We start from the raw sequence: 16538 nt of genomic DNA on the forward strand, positions 1-16538 counted from the left end.
AATCTAAAAATACCTCCAGTCTCGCTCGTGTGGTTAATTTATGATTTGAGAAAACCATTACCTCCCTCCGACAACAATAAGTACATCTGTACTTACAGCTGAAAATGGCCTCCACTGTGCAAGGCCATTAGTCAGTGAAGGCCTTAGCATGGGCCTTAACATGGGCCATAGCTTACCTGAGAGGCAGAACTGAGCTCTCTATGTGGCGTTAAGGTCGTATTGCTAGAGGTTCGTTTGACTCGTTTCATCGGCGTGTTATTGTGGCACTCGGGCATGAACAACCCGAGATGTGGTGGCAGCAGTGGCAAAAGGAGAGGAGACGGATGGCGACCGACTGGCACTCTGAGGAGGAGCTGCCTGGAGGGCTGAGCTGCTGCCTGGGGGACTGTTGAGTTGATCATCAACACTGGAACATTAGCGTCACTCCATTGGCTCTGACAACCAGCAGTAAACAGGCGGTGAACAAGAAGTCAACAAGCAGCCAACAGTAGTCTACAGACATCACTGGTATAGTCAACATTAGCAGGAACAGTGAAATCAATTGCTAAAATATGGACAATTGGTGACAAATGAGTTGACATCAAGTAACGGTCAACAAGCAGCCAGCAGCAGCCACCCATAGCCAACATGCACTGAGTGTACATAACATTAACATGCTCTTTCCATGACAGACTGACCTGGTGAAAGCTATGACCTCTTATTGATATCACTTGTTAAATCCACGTAGATGAAGGGCAGGAGACAGGTTAAAGAAGGATTATTAAGCATCGAGACAGATTGTGTACGTGTGGCATTCAGAGGGTGAATGGGCAAGACAAACGATTTAAGAGCCTTCGAACGGGGTATGGTAGTTTTGTGTCAAGAACTGCAACACCGCTGGGTTTCCCAAACTCAACAGTTCCCCGTGTGCATCAAGAATCCAGCCAACCCGACGCAACTGTGGAAAGCATTGGAGTCAACATGGGCCAGCATCCCTGTGGAACGCTTTTGACACCTTGTAGAGTCCACGCCCAGATGAATTGAGGCTGTTCTGAGGCGGGAATAAAATATTAGGACGTTTTGTTCATGTTTGGTACACTAACGGTACAATCCACCATCTTTGATAGTCCAGACACGGAGTACCATGCAATCTACTGCTACTGTATAGTGTGGACAATTAGTGACCAATCAGCAAGCAGGAGACCTCAACTACTGTCATATAGGAGGAGCAAGGGGAACTGCCCCTCCTTACCTTCAGGCTATGCCCAAACCCTACATCCCAACCCGAGCACTCTGTTCCGCCCACCTCTTGTCTCTTGGACCTCCCACCCCTACGGGAGGGAAGCTCCCGCTCAACCCAATCAAAGCTATTCTCTGTCCTGGCACCCCAATTGTGCAACAAGCTTCCCCTAAAGGCAGATCAGTGGAGTCTTCAATCTTCCCAAAACATCTGAAACCCTACTACCTCTGAAGAGGATCTTAAATAAGTCTTGGGGCACCGACTCCCGCTCTTTCACATCACTTCATGTGGGCCTGTACCTCCAACACAGTGCCAATTCTAAAGTAATCCGTTTTTTCACTCTTTCCCTGTTTCCCCTTAAGAACCTGAAGCCTCCCTGGCCTGGCCTCCCTCAACCTCCGTAATCAAATCCCAAGGTAATGGATGGTAATGAAAGCCAAGCCGAGGCAGGCCAGGCCAGGGAAAGGGCCAGGGGAAATGGGAGGTGGACCAGTATTTTTCTCCCTCCTAGGGCCCTGGGCGGCTAATTCAATTTCCTGGGTGCGGGCTACTGCCGACATGCTGCTCTAACAGGCCCATTCACTTAGAGCTGCCCATTACACCTCTCCCTCCCTCCTGCCATTCAATAGCGAGCGAGAGAGAGAGGGGTGATTTGGGACTAACATACATACTAGCCATGCAGCGGGGCTGGGCTGTAACTCTCCTACTGCTGTCACATGCGTCACAGGCTAATTGTTGAGTAGAGATGACAGAGTCCAGGAGAGTGGAGGCGGTGGCCACGGCAGCTGGGAGGGGAGTTATGGAACTGTGTGTGTGTGTGTGAGTGAGATGGGTGGTTGGTAGTGGAGGGGATGAAGGGCCGTTACAGTAGGAGATAGGTCATGTAAATAAGTAGAATAGCCGGTGACAGGCAGGGGGCCACGTGTCTGCTCATATGCCTGCATGTAGGAGTGTGTACGGCTGTGTCTAGACAGTGGGTGTACGGCTGTGTCTAGACAGTGGGTGTACGGCTGTGTCTAGACAGTGGGTGTACGGCTGTGTCTAGACAGTGGGTGTACGGCTGTGTCTAGACAGTGGGTGTACGGCTGTGTCTAGACAGTGGGTGTACGGCTGTGTCTAGACAGTGGGTGTACGGCTGTGTCTAGACAGTGGGTGTACGGCTGTGTCTAGACAGTGGGTGTACGGCTGTGTCTAGACAGTGGGTGTACGGCTGTGTCTAGACAGTGGGTGTACGGCTGTGTCTAGACAGTGGGTGTACGGCTGTGTCTAGACAGTGGGTGTACGGCTGTGTCTAGACAGTGGGTGTACGGCTGTGTCTAGAGAGTGGGTGTACGGCTGTGTCTAGAGAGTGGGTGTACGGCTGTGTCTAGAGAGTGGGTGTACGGCTGTGTCTAGAGAGTGGGTGTACGGCTGTGTCTAGAGAGTGGGTGCACGGCTGCGTCTAGAGAGTGGGTGCACAGCTGCGTCTAGAGAGTGGGTGCACGGCTGCGTCTAGAGGGTGGGTGTACGTGTGCTGATAGAGATGAACAGCTGGCCCCTGCCTAGATTGCAGTAGGGTGGCCAGGCCACGAGCAGCACCAATCCACAGAAGTTTGTGTGTGTGTGCCAGACCCCGAACTGTGTAAGCAACCCTGGGCCAGGCAGCAGCGGCCGACACACACACACACACACACACACACACACACACACACGTTTCTTTCCTCACCAACTTCAAAAAGAGCAGTACCATTTCCTGGGCCACAAAGTGAACTCAAGTGCCACTTCAAGTCTCCGCCTGAGCCCTTACACTCTCCTCTCTCCTCATCCTACCACACAGGGGGCTTATATATAATAAATCCCGACTGGAATGGATGGTGGTGGTGGGTTTATATATCCATTAAATGCCGAGTTGGGAAGCAGGAGGACTGCAGCTGAATCCTTTTAGAGCAGTCAGTGGTTGGTCATTTCATGTGGCATTGTGAATGCTGGCCTTCTCGTTCCCCTGTTAACCTCCTCTCCCCATTCACTCCCCTGGCCCTGCTTACCTGGACCACATCACAGCTTTTTCTCTGGAGAGGTTTGCTGATGCACTAATACTAACGCCGCCAGACTATTTATTTTTATGTTACCTTTATTTAACTAGGCAAGTCAATTAAGAACAAATTCTTATTGTCAATGATGGCCTAGGAAGAGTGGGTTAACTGCCTTGTTCAGGGGCAGAACGACAGATTTTTTACCTTGCCAGCACGCTCGGCATCTCTATGCATTTGTTATTGAAGTAGAGAACAAGTGTAATGAACACCTGTTTAGCAGCTGTTCGCCTACAAATCTATCTTCAAAACTACCTATGAATGGAAAATTAGACAATTTATGATATTCTCGTTAATGAGCGCCGTCTTTGTTCGAGGGCACAAATAGCCATAGGCCTATCCTATCCAGGAGGAAGAAGAAACACATAGGGGAAAAAAATAACGAGACCACTTCTTGTGTGCCTATAAAACAACGTCAACCTTTCCCTGCAAAAAAACTGAACTAGCTGTGGTTTCGGGGGACAGCAGCACAAAACCTTATAATGCAAAATTAAGCCCCCATATTATATATATTTTTTGAAAAACATGCCCAATTTGCTCTAGCCTGGGATGGAGAGGAAGGAGAGGAGAGAGCGGGGAGAACACGAGAGCAAGAGCGAGAGGAAGGAGAGGAGAGAGCGGGGAGGAATGAGAGGAGAGAGCGGGGAGGAATGAGAGGAGAGAGCGGGGAGAAGAGAGCAAGGAGAGGAGAGAGAGGGGAGAAGAGAGCAAGAGAGAGAGGGGAATAGACCACTAGAGAGACAGAGAAAGAGATGGAGATATAGGGGGAGGGCTTTCCCTCCGTTCCCCTGTCTTGTAGTGGGAGGTTATTTTTTTGTTGGGATTTCAAGTTGCATTGTGCCGTAAAGGCAAATCAACCCTCATCCATATGCATCTGCTGGTCACAGATACCTTAAAAAAAAGGTAGGGGTGTGGATCAGAATATCAGTCAGTATCTGGTGTGACCACCATTTGCCTCATGCAGCGGGACACATCTCCTTCACATAGAGTTGATCAGGCTGTTGATTGTGGCCTGTTCCACTCTTCTTCAATGGCTGTGCAAAGTTGCTGGATATTGGCAGGACCTGGAACGCGCTGTCATATGCGTCAATCCAGAGCATCCCAAACATGCTCAATGGGGGACATGTCTGTTGAGTATGCAGGCCATGGAGGGAATTGTGTACAGATCTTTGTGTCATGGGGCCATTCAGTATCATGCAGAAACGTGATGGCAGCGGATGAATAGCACGACAATGAGCCTCAAGATCTCGTCACGGTATCTCTGTGCATTCAAATTGTCATTGATAAAATGCAATTGTGTTTGTTGTCCATAGCTTACGCCCGTCCATACCATCTCCACCATTGGGCACCCTGTTTACAACGTTGACATCAGCAAACCGCTAGCCCACAGAATGCCAAACACGCTGTTTGCATCTGCCCGGTACCTTCGTTGAAACCAGGATTAATCCGTGAAGAGCACACTTCTCCAGCGTGCCAGTGGCCATCGACGGTGAGCATTTGCCGACTTAACCTTTTGGGGCTAGTGGGCAGTATTTGCACGGCCGGATAAAAAACATACCCGATTTAATCTGGTTACTACTCCTGCCCAGTAACTAGAATATGCATATAATTGTTTGATTTGGATAGAAAACACCCTAAAGTTTCTAAAACTGTTTGAATGGTGTCTGTGAGTATAACAGAACTAATTTGGCAGGCCAAAACCTGAGAAGATTCCAAACAGGAAGCGCTCTCTCTGACCATTTCATGGCCTTCTTGATCATCTCTAACCAAAACAGGGGATCTCTGGCATGACGTGACATTTTCTAACGCTCCCATAGGCTCTCAGAAACCGGGAAAAAGCTGAATTGTGGCTTTGCAGGCCCTGGCTGAAAAACATTAGCGCATTTTGATAGTGGTCGATCAGAGGACAATGAGACTGGGGCGCGCGTGCCCCAGCTGACACCATGTTTACTTTCTCTCTCTTTGAACGAAAACAACCACTTCCGGTCGGAATATTATCGCTTTTTTACGAGAAAAATGGCATAAAAATTGATTTTAAACAGCGGTTGACATGCTTCGAAGTACGGCAATGGAATATTTAGATTTTTTTTGTCACGAAACGCGTTGGGCACGTCACCCTTATTTACCCTTCGGATAGTGTCTTGAACGCACGAACAAAACGCACGAACAAAACGCCGCTATTTGGATATAACTATGGATTATTTGGAACCAAACCAACATTTGTTATTGAAGTAGAAGTCCTGGGAGTGGATTCTGACGAAGAACAGCAAAGGTAATCAAACTTTTCTAATAGTAAATCGGAGTTTGGTGAGTACCACACTTTGTGGGTGTCAAAATAGCTTGCCTGTGATGGCTGGGCTATCTACTCAGAATATTGCAAAATGTGCTTTCACCGAAAAGCTATTTTAAAATCGGACATATCGAGTGCATAGAGGAGTTCTGTATCTATAATTCTTAAAATAATTGTTATGCTTTTTGTGAACGTTTATCGTGAGTAATTTAGAAAATTCACCGGAAGTGTTCGGTGGGAATGCTAGTCACATGCTAGTCACATGCTAATGTAAAAAGCTGGTTTTTGATATAAATATGAACTTGATTGAACAAAACATGTATGTATGGTATAACATAATGTCCTAGGCGTGTCATCTGATGAAGATCAAAGGTTAGTGCTGCATTTAGCTGTGGTTTGGGTTTATGTGACATTATATGCTAGCTTGAAAAATGGGTGTCTGATTATTTCTGGCTGGGTACTCTGCTGACAATCTAATGTTTTGCTTTCGTTGTAAAGCCTTTTTGAAATCGGACAGTGTGGTTAGATTAACGAGAGTCTTGTCTTTAAAATGGGGTAAAATAGTCATATGTTTGAGAAATTGAAGTAATAGCATTTCTAAGGTATTTGAATATCGCGCCACAGAATTACACTGGCTGTTGAGTAGGTGGGACCTAGCCCATAGAGGTTAAGTCAGGTCAAGACACTGGTGAGGACGCCGCGCAGACAGATGAGCTTCCCTGTGACGGTTTCTGACAGTTTGTGCAGAGAAATTTGCTCGTGCAAACCCACAGTTTCATCAGCTGTCCGGGTGTCTGGTCTCAGAAGATCCTGCAGGTGAAGAAGCCAGATGTTGAGGTCCTGGGTCTGTGATTGTGAGGCTGGTTGGATATGCTGCCGAATTCTCTAAAACGACGTTGGAGGCGGCTTATGGTAGAGAAATTAACATAAAATTATCTGTCAACAGCTCTGGTGGACATTTCTTCAGCCAGAAACCCAATTGCACACTCCCTCAAAACTTCAGATATCTGTGGTTTGCTGTGTGACAAAACTGCACATTTTAAAGTGGCCTTTTATTGCCCCCAGCACAAGGTGCATCTGTTTAATGATTATGCGGTTTAATCAGCTTCTTGATATGCCACACCTGTCAGAAGGATGGATTATCTTGGCAAAGGAGACATGCTCACTAAAAGGGATGTAAACAAATTTGTGGCCAAAATATTTTTGTGCATATGGAACATTTCTCTCTCTCGGTCTCGTACAGTATACAGGACCTGCTTCAATAACACCTCCAGACCACAACAGCACAATGCCCTAACAGAGAATCCGGTTATTGAATAACAGGACATGACTAAGAAATGTCATTCTACAACAGTACATTAGTTCCCCAGGTCATGCAGGTTTTTACAACGTACCTGAGTAATACATATTTAACTCGGAGGACAAAAAGCATTTGTAAATTACAAATAAAAGGCTAGTATGCCTAATATTTACTGTACTATTTACAGATGAGCTGCAGCTAGTTTTGGTTAGTGACTGGATTCATTCTGGACAGAGGGGGGCAGCCATTCTTCCCATGAGGGTACACTGGGATTCCTCACCTGTGATGAGCTCACGGACCTCCATGTCGTTGGTCTTCCTCAGCAGGCGGATAAGGGCTGGGATACCGTCGCAGTTCTTGATGGCCACCTTGTTGTCGTGGTCTTTGCCGTAGGAGATGTTCCTCAGGGCTCCGCAGGCCTTGCGGTGGACCTCAGCCTTGGGGTGGTCCAGCAACCCTGCCAGCACAGGGATCCCCTTCAGCTGGCGCACATCCTTCTTGATCTTGTCGTTCTCGTAGCACAGGTGCTGCAGGTAGGCGGCGGCGTTGGACTTGACCGGGTCGATGGGGTGGCCCAGCATGGCGATGACCTCTTGCAGGTCGGGGTCACGCCAGCGCGGGTCCTTGCGGATGCTGTCTATGGAGGGCGAGCGGCGGCCAGCCAGGCGGTCCAGGCTGGCCATGCTCCCTCTCTCGGGCTGGGCCAGGGGGGCCGCGTACATGCCATGGATGTAGGGGTGTCGCTCGTCAACCAGCTCTGCCTCGATGGGGTCCTCATACCCCCTGGGAGAGAGAGAGAGGGAGAAGTTTGAGGAAAGATCATGTAACATTGTTTGAAGGATTTTTACATCTTGCTGTGTGGATTTGTAGTTGGATGTGTTCTGTACAAGAACAATGGTTTACAATTCACTGTCTGACAGTGAGCTTAACACTGCTACTACTACCAACCACTACAACAGATGGAGGGAGCATTTAGTGGAATTTGTATAAGAGAGGGATTACAAGAGAAAGAGGGGGGAATAAGAGTTGATGAAGGCCAAGTGAGGTAGGAAAGATTGAATGATGGAGGGAAAAAGGAGATAGAGGAAGGGGTGAAGGAGAGGTGAAAGGACAGGGGCGAGAGATTAGAGGACAGCGACGGGGAAAGACAAGGCTGCTCTGTTATTAACTCTGTCAGAGGGCCTCCCAGCCAGTGAGGCCCGGAAAAAAAGCTCCCGTCGATAAGAAACAGGCGCCACTTATTAATCATCTCTATCGTCTCGGAGCCATGTTCTCTTTTGCCTTTCTCTTGTATTAATAATGGGGGTGCTGGCGTTTGCGCAGAGAGAGAGGAGGAGGTAGGGAGGGGGAGAGTAAAGACAAAGCAAAGGAGAATAGGGGCAAAGGAAGAAAGAGATCTAGAGAGAAAGAGTAAGAAAGATTGAGATGGAGCCCTGTAGAGCCAAGAGCAAAAGGGACTCTTACAACAAAGTCCAGGCAGAAATTGAAAAAGAAACTCTGAACTTTTCTGGGCTCCCTCACAGAGGGGCTGGTGTAGTGTGGCCCCCAGGAGAGGCAGCAGCAAAGCGAGCTCCGACACTCCACCATGCCCACAGGGAGGCTTCTGCCCCAACACTGCCTCGGGGCCCGCAGGCTGGCTCCTTCTGGTCACAGCAGCACCAAAGACGATGCTTAATGCCCTGCTTGGCCTGGTCTGGCTGCCTTCCTGGGACTGGGCCTTTTGTGTCAGCCTGGTGTATTCCATTTCTCTGTTCCACAAGCAGCCGCATACTTTTCCTTTCCCCTGTCAGAGTTGTGGAGTACAAGGAGATCTCCTGACTGACAGATCATCAGGGTTCTGAAGCAAACTGTATCTAGATACTGAGGGGGTTTAACATGATAACTTGTTATCCAAAGGTTATTTATGATGCTTTTACAAACAGAGACATCCTAAGATGATTTTACTTGTTCCACGTGCGTAAGGGTAATATGCTGACCACATCGCCTGTGTTGCGCGAGCGTTGCAAAATGAAATGTACACATGCATGTTATTCAATAATGTCATCCAAAACTGGTGGAGCGCGTCAACAAGCATCTGCGTAGGCAGGTTCCATTTTAGACACTGCAAGTCCCGCCTCTCCCGCCTCCTCATTGGTTTTTAAGAGCATATGCCCTTATGGGTAAGGAGGATATTTTATTTCAGCTAATGAAATCAACATTTTACATGTTGCATTTTTGTTCAGTATAGTTGGTTCAGAGTGCGTTTTGATATTTCAACCTGCGTGTCCTAAACGTGTCTGGTGGGGAAGACAAACTCAACATGCGCAAGATGGCGGATGCACGGAGCAGGTTTGGTCATCATGTAAGATGATAAGAGATGCACGGTCAAAGTAGCCATAGTTGGACTATCCCAAGGGGGTTTCCCTTTATTTGGGGGTAGGAACTACACTACTTTGTCTTGTACTAGCTCTGTTCTGTCCTCTGGTGTCTTTTCATGGGAACAAAGGAGGAGGCAGAGAAAGGAAGTGAGAGCGGGGAATCTAATTAATGTTGCACACCATGCGCCACCGCCTGTAGCCTCCCCTCCTCCCTACCACCAAGAGCAAGAGAGAAAGGCTAGTTTATCATACACAACTGGCCGGTCTGTTTTGAGCAACTTTGATGTATGGTGCAACAAAACGGGCGACATCCCTAACTGAGTGCTAGCGGTCAGAGACAACCACTATGTGCCTTAATTTGAATGAGTTTTATGTTAATTATGTGCATAAAAATGTCTCCCTGCCGCACGTTGCAAGGGGGGAGAATCTCATCAGGATATCGCTGTGTGTTCGCGGGTGCATTACTCTACGGGTTCACATAAACAACATATATCATGTTTTATAGCATCACTTTATACATTTTACTGCCAGTGAAATCAACACAAACTGGGAGAAAAAGCTCAGACCCGAGCAGCAATGTAACTACACACTGAATCCTTATATATTCAGAAGGCTAGGGTTTGGCTGGTATCGAAAGACAAAACAAACCAACCACCACTGCCATAGCAAAGACAAGGCCAGAGTCTGGGTGTGGATAAGCAAGCAGCTGCACTGAAAGGTGAACCACAAAGAGAGGCTAAGCTGAAAGATAACGCAGGCCGTGGCTAGGCTAAGTTTCTAAGGCGTCAACACGGTTTTGGTATTGTGGTACGAGGTTAGGTTTGGGTATCGTGGCCAAACTGATCAAACATCTCCTGAAACAGGTGTCTCCAGCTCCAGTCTCAAAAATGACTTTGTTACATCCTTGAAGGGTGGCATTTTAAGCTCCACACACAGCTACCTGAGGACATTACATATGAATGGTACAGCATAGTCCAGCATAGCATCACCCCCTCCTGTTTTAGAACGGTTCCTTCAAGTCTAGGAAATGTGCACGAGAACCATTCTAACAGGAAGGGGTGAAAGTGGACTTGAACGTGAAGCACCACAAACCTCGTCTGGTAATGAAGGATAGGAGGGCCCAGAGCCGATTAAGCCCCAGTCATTAAGGCCAAACTGGGCCAGGGCTGCTAGTCCGCCTGCTACTCGGAGGTTTTGGCCCGAGGGCATCTCAGTTAACCTAGGTCAACCAGCCTGAACCCAGTGCTCACCATTCAGTCTCGTTTAACCAGGCCACCTCACAGCTGCACGATAGATAACATGGAAAAATAAATGGCTGCGAGCGAGTCGAGGATACACAGCACCCGACACTTCCTTAGTGAACACCCGGTCTCGTCTAAACACGCTCAGACCTACAGTTCGAGACGATTCAAATGCTAAAAGGAAAAGACAAGCAAAAACAACACTGCTGTGAATACCCTCTGAAAAAAAGAGAGAATGGGGTATTGCCAAATGATATCTTCATTACTATCAGATACATGCGACTACATCAACGGTCTCACAGACACTGACAATCAGTGTACAGTTGGGTTTGAAATGGAACTCATTTGAATACAACTGACGCCAGGGTTGGTAAACGGGTTGCGGACTGAGTGATGGGAATGTCAGGATTTGCATTTAAATTGGCGGCGTTGTGTTGATAGAGGGGGCGGGTTATTCACAGGATGGGAAAGGCCCTCGCCACCACAGCCGCCAGACATGATGCTCACAGGATGATTACAGTAGCAGCTCACACTCCTCATGGTAATGAAGCTGCTAAATATCCTGCGTGTTCCTCTCTGTGTGTGTGTGTGTGTGTGTGTGTGTGTGTGTGTGTGTGTGTGTTTGAATGTGTGTGAGAGCGCGCGAAAGCGAGAGAGCAAGTGAGTGTGTAGGAGTGACAGCCAATTATGTCGATCAAATCTCCATTCCTGTGGTCTCCGGTCTTCTCCCTGAGAAGTCGAACCTCAAAGGATTAGCAGCTGAGAAAGTTTCCATCTCTGTTTGGAGGAACATTCCCACATGCTTATGAGCTCTGTGACTTTTCACTATACAAACAGATAGCTCATTTTGAATAATGAGCAATAACTTCTTTATGACTCACAAGACAAAACAAATAAATAAAATCAAAGCAGGCATAAGCAAATGTTGCTTTAAAAAAATAAAATCTAATTGCTTCAGCTGTTTTGATGTCATTATCTGTTTTTACAACTTGTGTTTGTTCCTTATTTCAATTAAGTGCGGGGGGAAAAAAAGGATGACACTGTTGAGAACTTAGTTTCCCCATCCTTTCCCATCCCATCCTTTCACCAACTTAGCCAACTGCTTATGAGAAACCTCAAAGTTGACAGGAGAACAATGTCTGGCTCATGCTAAAAGCGGTCTCTCTCTCTCACACACACACTGGGCCTCAGGATCTCGTCACATTATCTCTGCACATTCAAATTGCCATCGATAAAATGTAATCGTGTTCATTGTTCGTAGCTTATGCCTGCCCATGCTATGACCCCACCGCCACCATGGGGCAGTCTGTTCACAACGTTGACATCAGCGAACCGCTCGCCCACACAACGCCTGCCATCAGCCCGGTGCAGTTGAAACCGGGATTCACCCGTGAAGAGCACCCATTTGCCTACTGAAGCTGGTTACGACGCCAAATTGCAGTCAGGTCAAGACACTGGTGAGGACGATGAGCACGCAGATGAGCTTCCCTGACACGGTTTCTGACAGTTTGTGAATATATTATTTCGTTGGGCAAACCCACAGTTCCATCAGCTGTCCGGGTGCCTAATGTCAGAAAACACTGCAAGTGAATATGCTGGATGTGGAGGTCCTGGGCTGGTGTGGTTGCACGTGGTCAGCGTCCTCTAAAACAAAATTGGAGTCGGCTTATGGTAGAGAAATTAAGATTAAATTCTCTGGCAACAGCTCTAGTGGACATTCCTGCAGTCAGCCTGCCAACTGCACCCTCCCTCAAAACGTGATGCATCTGTGGCATTGTGTTGTGTGACAAAACTGCACATTTTAGAGTCGTCTTTTATTGTCCCCAGCACAAGGTGCACCTGTGTTATGTCTATGCTGTTTAATCAGCTTCTTGATGTGTCACACCTGTGAGGTGGATGGATTATCTTGGGAAAGGAGAAATGCTCGCTAATAGGGATGTAAACAAATTTGTGCACAATTTGAGAGAGAACGTTAGAGAAATAAGCTTTTTGTGCCTATGGAACAATTCTGGGATGAAACATGCATGAGACATACACTTTACATGTTGCGTTTAAATTTGTATTCAGTGTATATCTGCTTGGGCTTCTTGCGGTCAATTCACAGTCCACAAATTTGTAATTCTGTTCCGGCCTCCTGACCATCCGCTGAATCTAGTTGATGAACCCTGACACACACCTACACACACACACACACACTTGTTACTAAAGACTAGGAGCGTGGGCGACACAGTTCTTTCCTCCTATCCTGTAATAGATTACTATACCCTCCTATCCTGTAATAGATTACTATACCCTCCTATCCAGTAATAGATTACTATACCCTCCTATCCAGTAATAGATTACTATACCCTCCTATCCAGTAATAGATTACTATACCCTCCTATCCAGTAATAGATTACTATACCCTCCTATCCAGTAATAGATTACTATACCCTCCTATCCAGTAATAGATTACTATACCCTCCTATCCAGTAATAGATTACTATACCCTCCTATCCAGTAATAGATTACTATACCCTCCTATCCAGTAATAGATTACTATACCCTCCTATCCAGTAATAGATTACTATACCCTCCTATCCAGTAATAGATTACTATACCCTCCTATCCTGTAATAGATTACTATACCCTCCTATCCAGTAATAGATTACTATACCCTCCTATCCAGTAATAGATTACTATACCCTCCTATCCAGTAATAGATTACTATACCCTCCTATCCAGTAATAGATTACTATACCCTCCTATCCAGTAATAGATTACTATACCCTCCTATCCAGTAATAGATTACTATACCCTCCTATCCAGTAATAGATTACTATACCCTCCTATCCTGTAATAGATTACTATACCCTCCTATCCAGTAATAGATTACTATACCCTCCTATCCAGTAATAGATTACTATACCCTCCTATCCTGTAATAGATTACTAAACCCTCCTATCCTGTAATAGATTACTATAACCACCATGCACGGTGAAAGCGCAGGAAGCCATATTGCACTAAACATCTTCATTTTCCTTTTCCCATAATCGAGGGTTTTCAAAGCGACTAGACGATAAGCTGTAATTAAAATGCTTTAACTGACACATTCATTACAGCCATTTATACAGCAGCCTCAACATCATACTATTAATGGAGGGATACTAATGAGTGTGTGTGCGTGCGCGTGCGAGAGCGTGAGCAAGGATTTAGGGTTACAGGTTAAGTTTAGGGTTATGGTAAGGGTTAGGTTTAGGATTATGGTAAGGGTTAGGTTTAAGGGGTTAGGGAAAAAAGGATTTTGAACGCAAATACATTTTAGGATAGAATTACATAACGTGTTTCGTGTGGAGACAGACGAGGGCTCTGGGAGGTGCGCTCCTTGCCATGCTAATTATAGATCCAGTTGTATTTTTATAACTGGACTCCAGATGTGTTACATCAGATCTGTTTGTTTGAAAGGTGATACAGGAAGTGATGGAGCACAGCAGTGATGGTGTATGATGGAAAGACGGTATGTGAGGTTTTTCCCCAAAGAAAGGACCACTGGGCACGTCAGTTCAACACTTCGTTTTGATGAACATTTGGTAGTGCTGTCAACTAACGTCAAATCAACTAAACATGTCACCATGTCATTGGACTTGGGTAAAAAGTTGGGTGAAAAAAAAAGAAGACAAAATGCAAGGTACATGTCGGTAAGGTATCGCGTTGTGAAAATTAATCAGCGAGCTAGCCATCTTAATTGCCTAATCACGTGTGTGTGTGCGTTAGTATGTTGTGAAACATGTAGCGTACAGTACAAATTGCCTGTCACAGCAACCGCCTCAAGCTGATAGAGTGACTCATTGTCTGGCAGTGTGTGTGTGTGTGTGTGTGTGTGTGTGTGTGTATATATATCTGGGTACGTTTGCATCTGGAAGTGTGTGTGTGTGTGTGTGTGTGTGTGTGTGTGTGTGTGTGTGTGTGTGTGTGTGTGTGTGTGTGTGTTCCATGCAGACGGAAGCTCTGATTAAAGGGAGGCACCATCCATCTGTACTTCACTGGGCATAAATATAACCGTTGTTGCTATCCAGGACACTCTAAACTATAACCCTAACCTTAAAATTGGTAATATCTAACATTTTGGGTGACCCGACCAAATTCACATAGAAATCTGAGTTATAGATCTATCATTCATGAAAGCAAGTATAAGAAGTAGATCTGTTCAGTGTGTGCTATTTCTATGCTTTCTGTTCTTAAGTTTTGTTTTTGAGTCTTTTACTTCAGTTATGTACACCAGTTTCAAAATTCTGCAAACACAATATTTTTGGTTATGGAAAATATATTTCACAGTGGTTTAGATGGTACAATGATTCTCTACACTATACTATCTTATTTTGTTTCATAAACTGAAATTAGGTAAACTACTCGAGTTTTTGCAACCAGGAAATAAGCGGTGGAGAGATATCTGCATAGTGCAACTTTAACCATTAAAAATGGCAACTTCAATGGGGTAGGGACGTCCCAAGGACCCTGGACAGCAAGGACATAAATATAACACATCACCACGCTGTGTTTACATTCCAGGGTGTGTGTGCGCTTGATTAACAATGTCTCCGAAATGCAGCCCAGCACTGTCAGAGGCTGCCACAATGCTATTCTGCATCACCTTTGAACATCTCCATGACAGACACACAGGATTCCTCTCTTCCTCCCTCACAAACTTCCTCAGCTCACGTCCCTTAAAACTAGCTTAGGGCCCATATTTTATTCTTCTCCGATGGAAAGAAAAAAAAGAGAATATAGAAGTTTGAATAAATTCATCTGTTACAGATCACTGGTCAAAAAAAGAAGTATTTTAAACACACACTGCTCCACGTCAAACATCACCTTCAATTTGCTTGAGGTTTCTTTCTTGTGCTACAGAGTACAGGAAAAGTGGACATTGTGTGGCCTGATGGGACTGCACAATCACAAGGGGAGATAATGTGGTACTAATTGTAGCCTTGACAGACAGACTTTACGGAATGTTGCCTGTAATTTTTTTTATCTGGCAATGTTTTTAAGAACCCAATTCATACAGTCCCCATTTTTACCACATTCTTGCCGGGATAAGCCTTTTATATCTCCCGCACACAATACCGGCAAGTAGGAGTGGCAGTAGACGTGGGCCGATGTGGGTAGATAAATACATCAAAAGAAATCCATTATTATTGGATCTGTGCAGCCTATAGGGAAACATGACTGCGCCATGAAAATTAAATCAATAGTTATTTTGTTCATTAAACAGACAAGACACATTTACCCTGATCACAGTAAACACACATTTTATGGTAGGCTAATAATATAATGGAACATAACAGAATAAAATACAAATATTATTTGCGTCAAGGGAACGTGTGAAATTTGGAAACAGAGCCCGAGCCTATGGTGGTTTATTTTTAAATCCATGTTCAAATCTCTTTCCTACCCTCACTCTGCTTCGTTAGGGAGCAAGCGTCGGGTCTCCCACAACCTCCGCGGGCTTTTGGAGTTGCCCATATGCGATCGAGGAAAATAAATAGTCCTACACTTGATCTAGGCTACATTACTGCATGCTAAATGTTTCTGATCATTGATAAATGGAGGTATACCGCCACCACTTATCCTCCCAGACAGACTTAACCAAATATACAGACGGAGATTCAGTTAAACAAAATCCCATTGATTGATTGAGACAAGTCACAGGCTTTTTGGTCGCAACGGTCATGCGAGTGTCATGCGCTACCCCCCCCCCCCCCCCGGAGGTAGCGGTCCAGACAAGTTAGCCAGTTTACATTGCAGTATGTGTGTAGCCAATGTGTTAAAAGTCTAGTAAGTGTGTGCCAATGCCACCTCAGCATTATGGCTACATTTCATCCTAAGCCATATGCAGAACTTAAGCGCAATCATGACTAGGTCGGTCCGCGGAACAGCAACACCGTTCAGTTATAAAGAAGAAAAGTTGGTGGGATGCCAAAGTTTGTCGAAAAAAATCTGGTTTGGAAGGTGTATAGGTGACTAAGGGCCCATTATGGGGGTTTTGTCAGAGGCTAACTGGCTGGTTTCTGGCAGATGGACCC

The 16538-nt window shown here is 45.8% G+C and overlaps 1 protein-coding gene across 6 annotated transcripts in view; it reads right to left on the reverse strand.

Annotated features, from left to right (window-relative positions):
- The window catches only part of LOC115164308 (armadillo repeat protein deleted in velo-cardio-facial syndrome), a 242154-nt gene that overhangs the window by 49895 nt on the left and 175721 nt on the right, over positions 1-16538 (reverse strand). For all 6 annotated transcript variants that reach the window (XM_029716653.1, XM_029716651.1, XM_029716649.1 and 3 more), the window contains one exon: positions 7159-7661. In XM_029716653.1, coding sequence (XP_029572513.1) covers positions 7159-7661 — 503 coding nt within the window. The remainder of the gene's footprint in view (positions 1-7158; positions 7662-16538) is intronic.

This window comes from Salmo trutta, chromosome 27 (genome assembly GCF_901001165.1).
Source record: "Salmo trutta chromosome 27, fSalTru1.1, whole genome shotgun sequence".
Lineage (NCBI taxonomy): Eukaryota > Metazoa > Chordata > Actinopteri > Salmoniformes > Salmonidae > Salmo > Salmo trutta.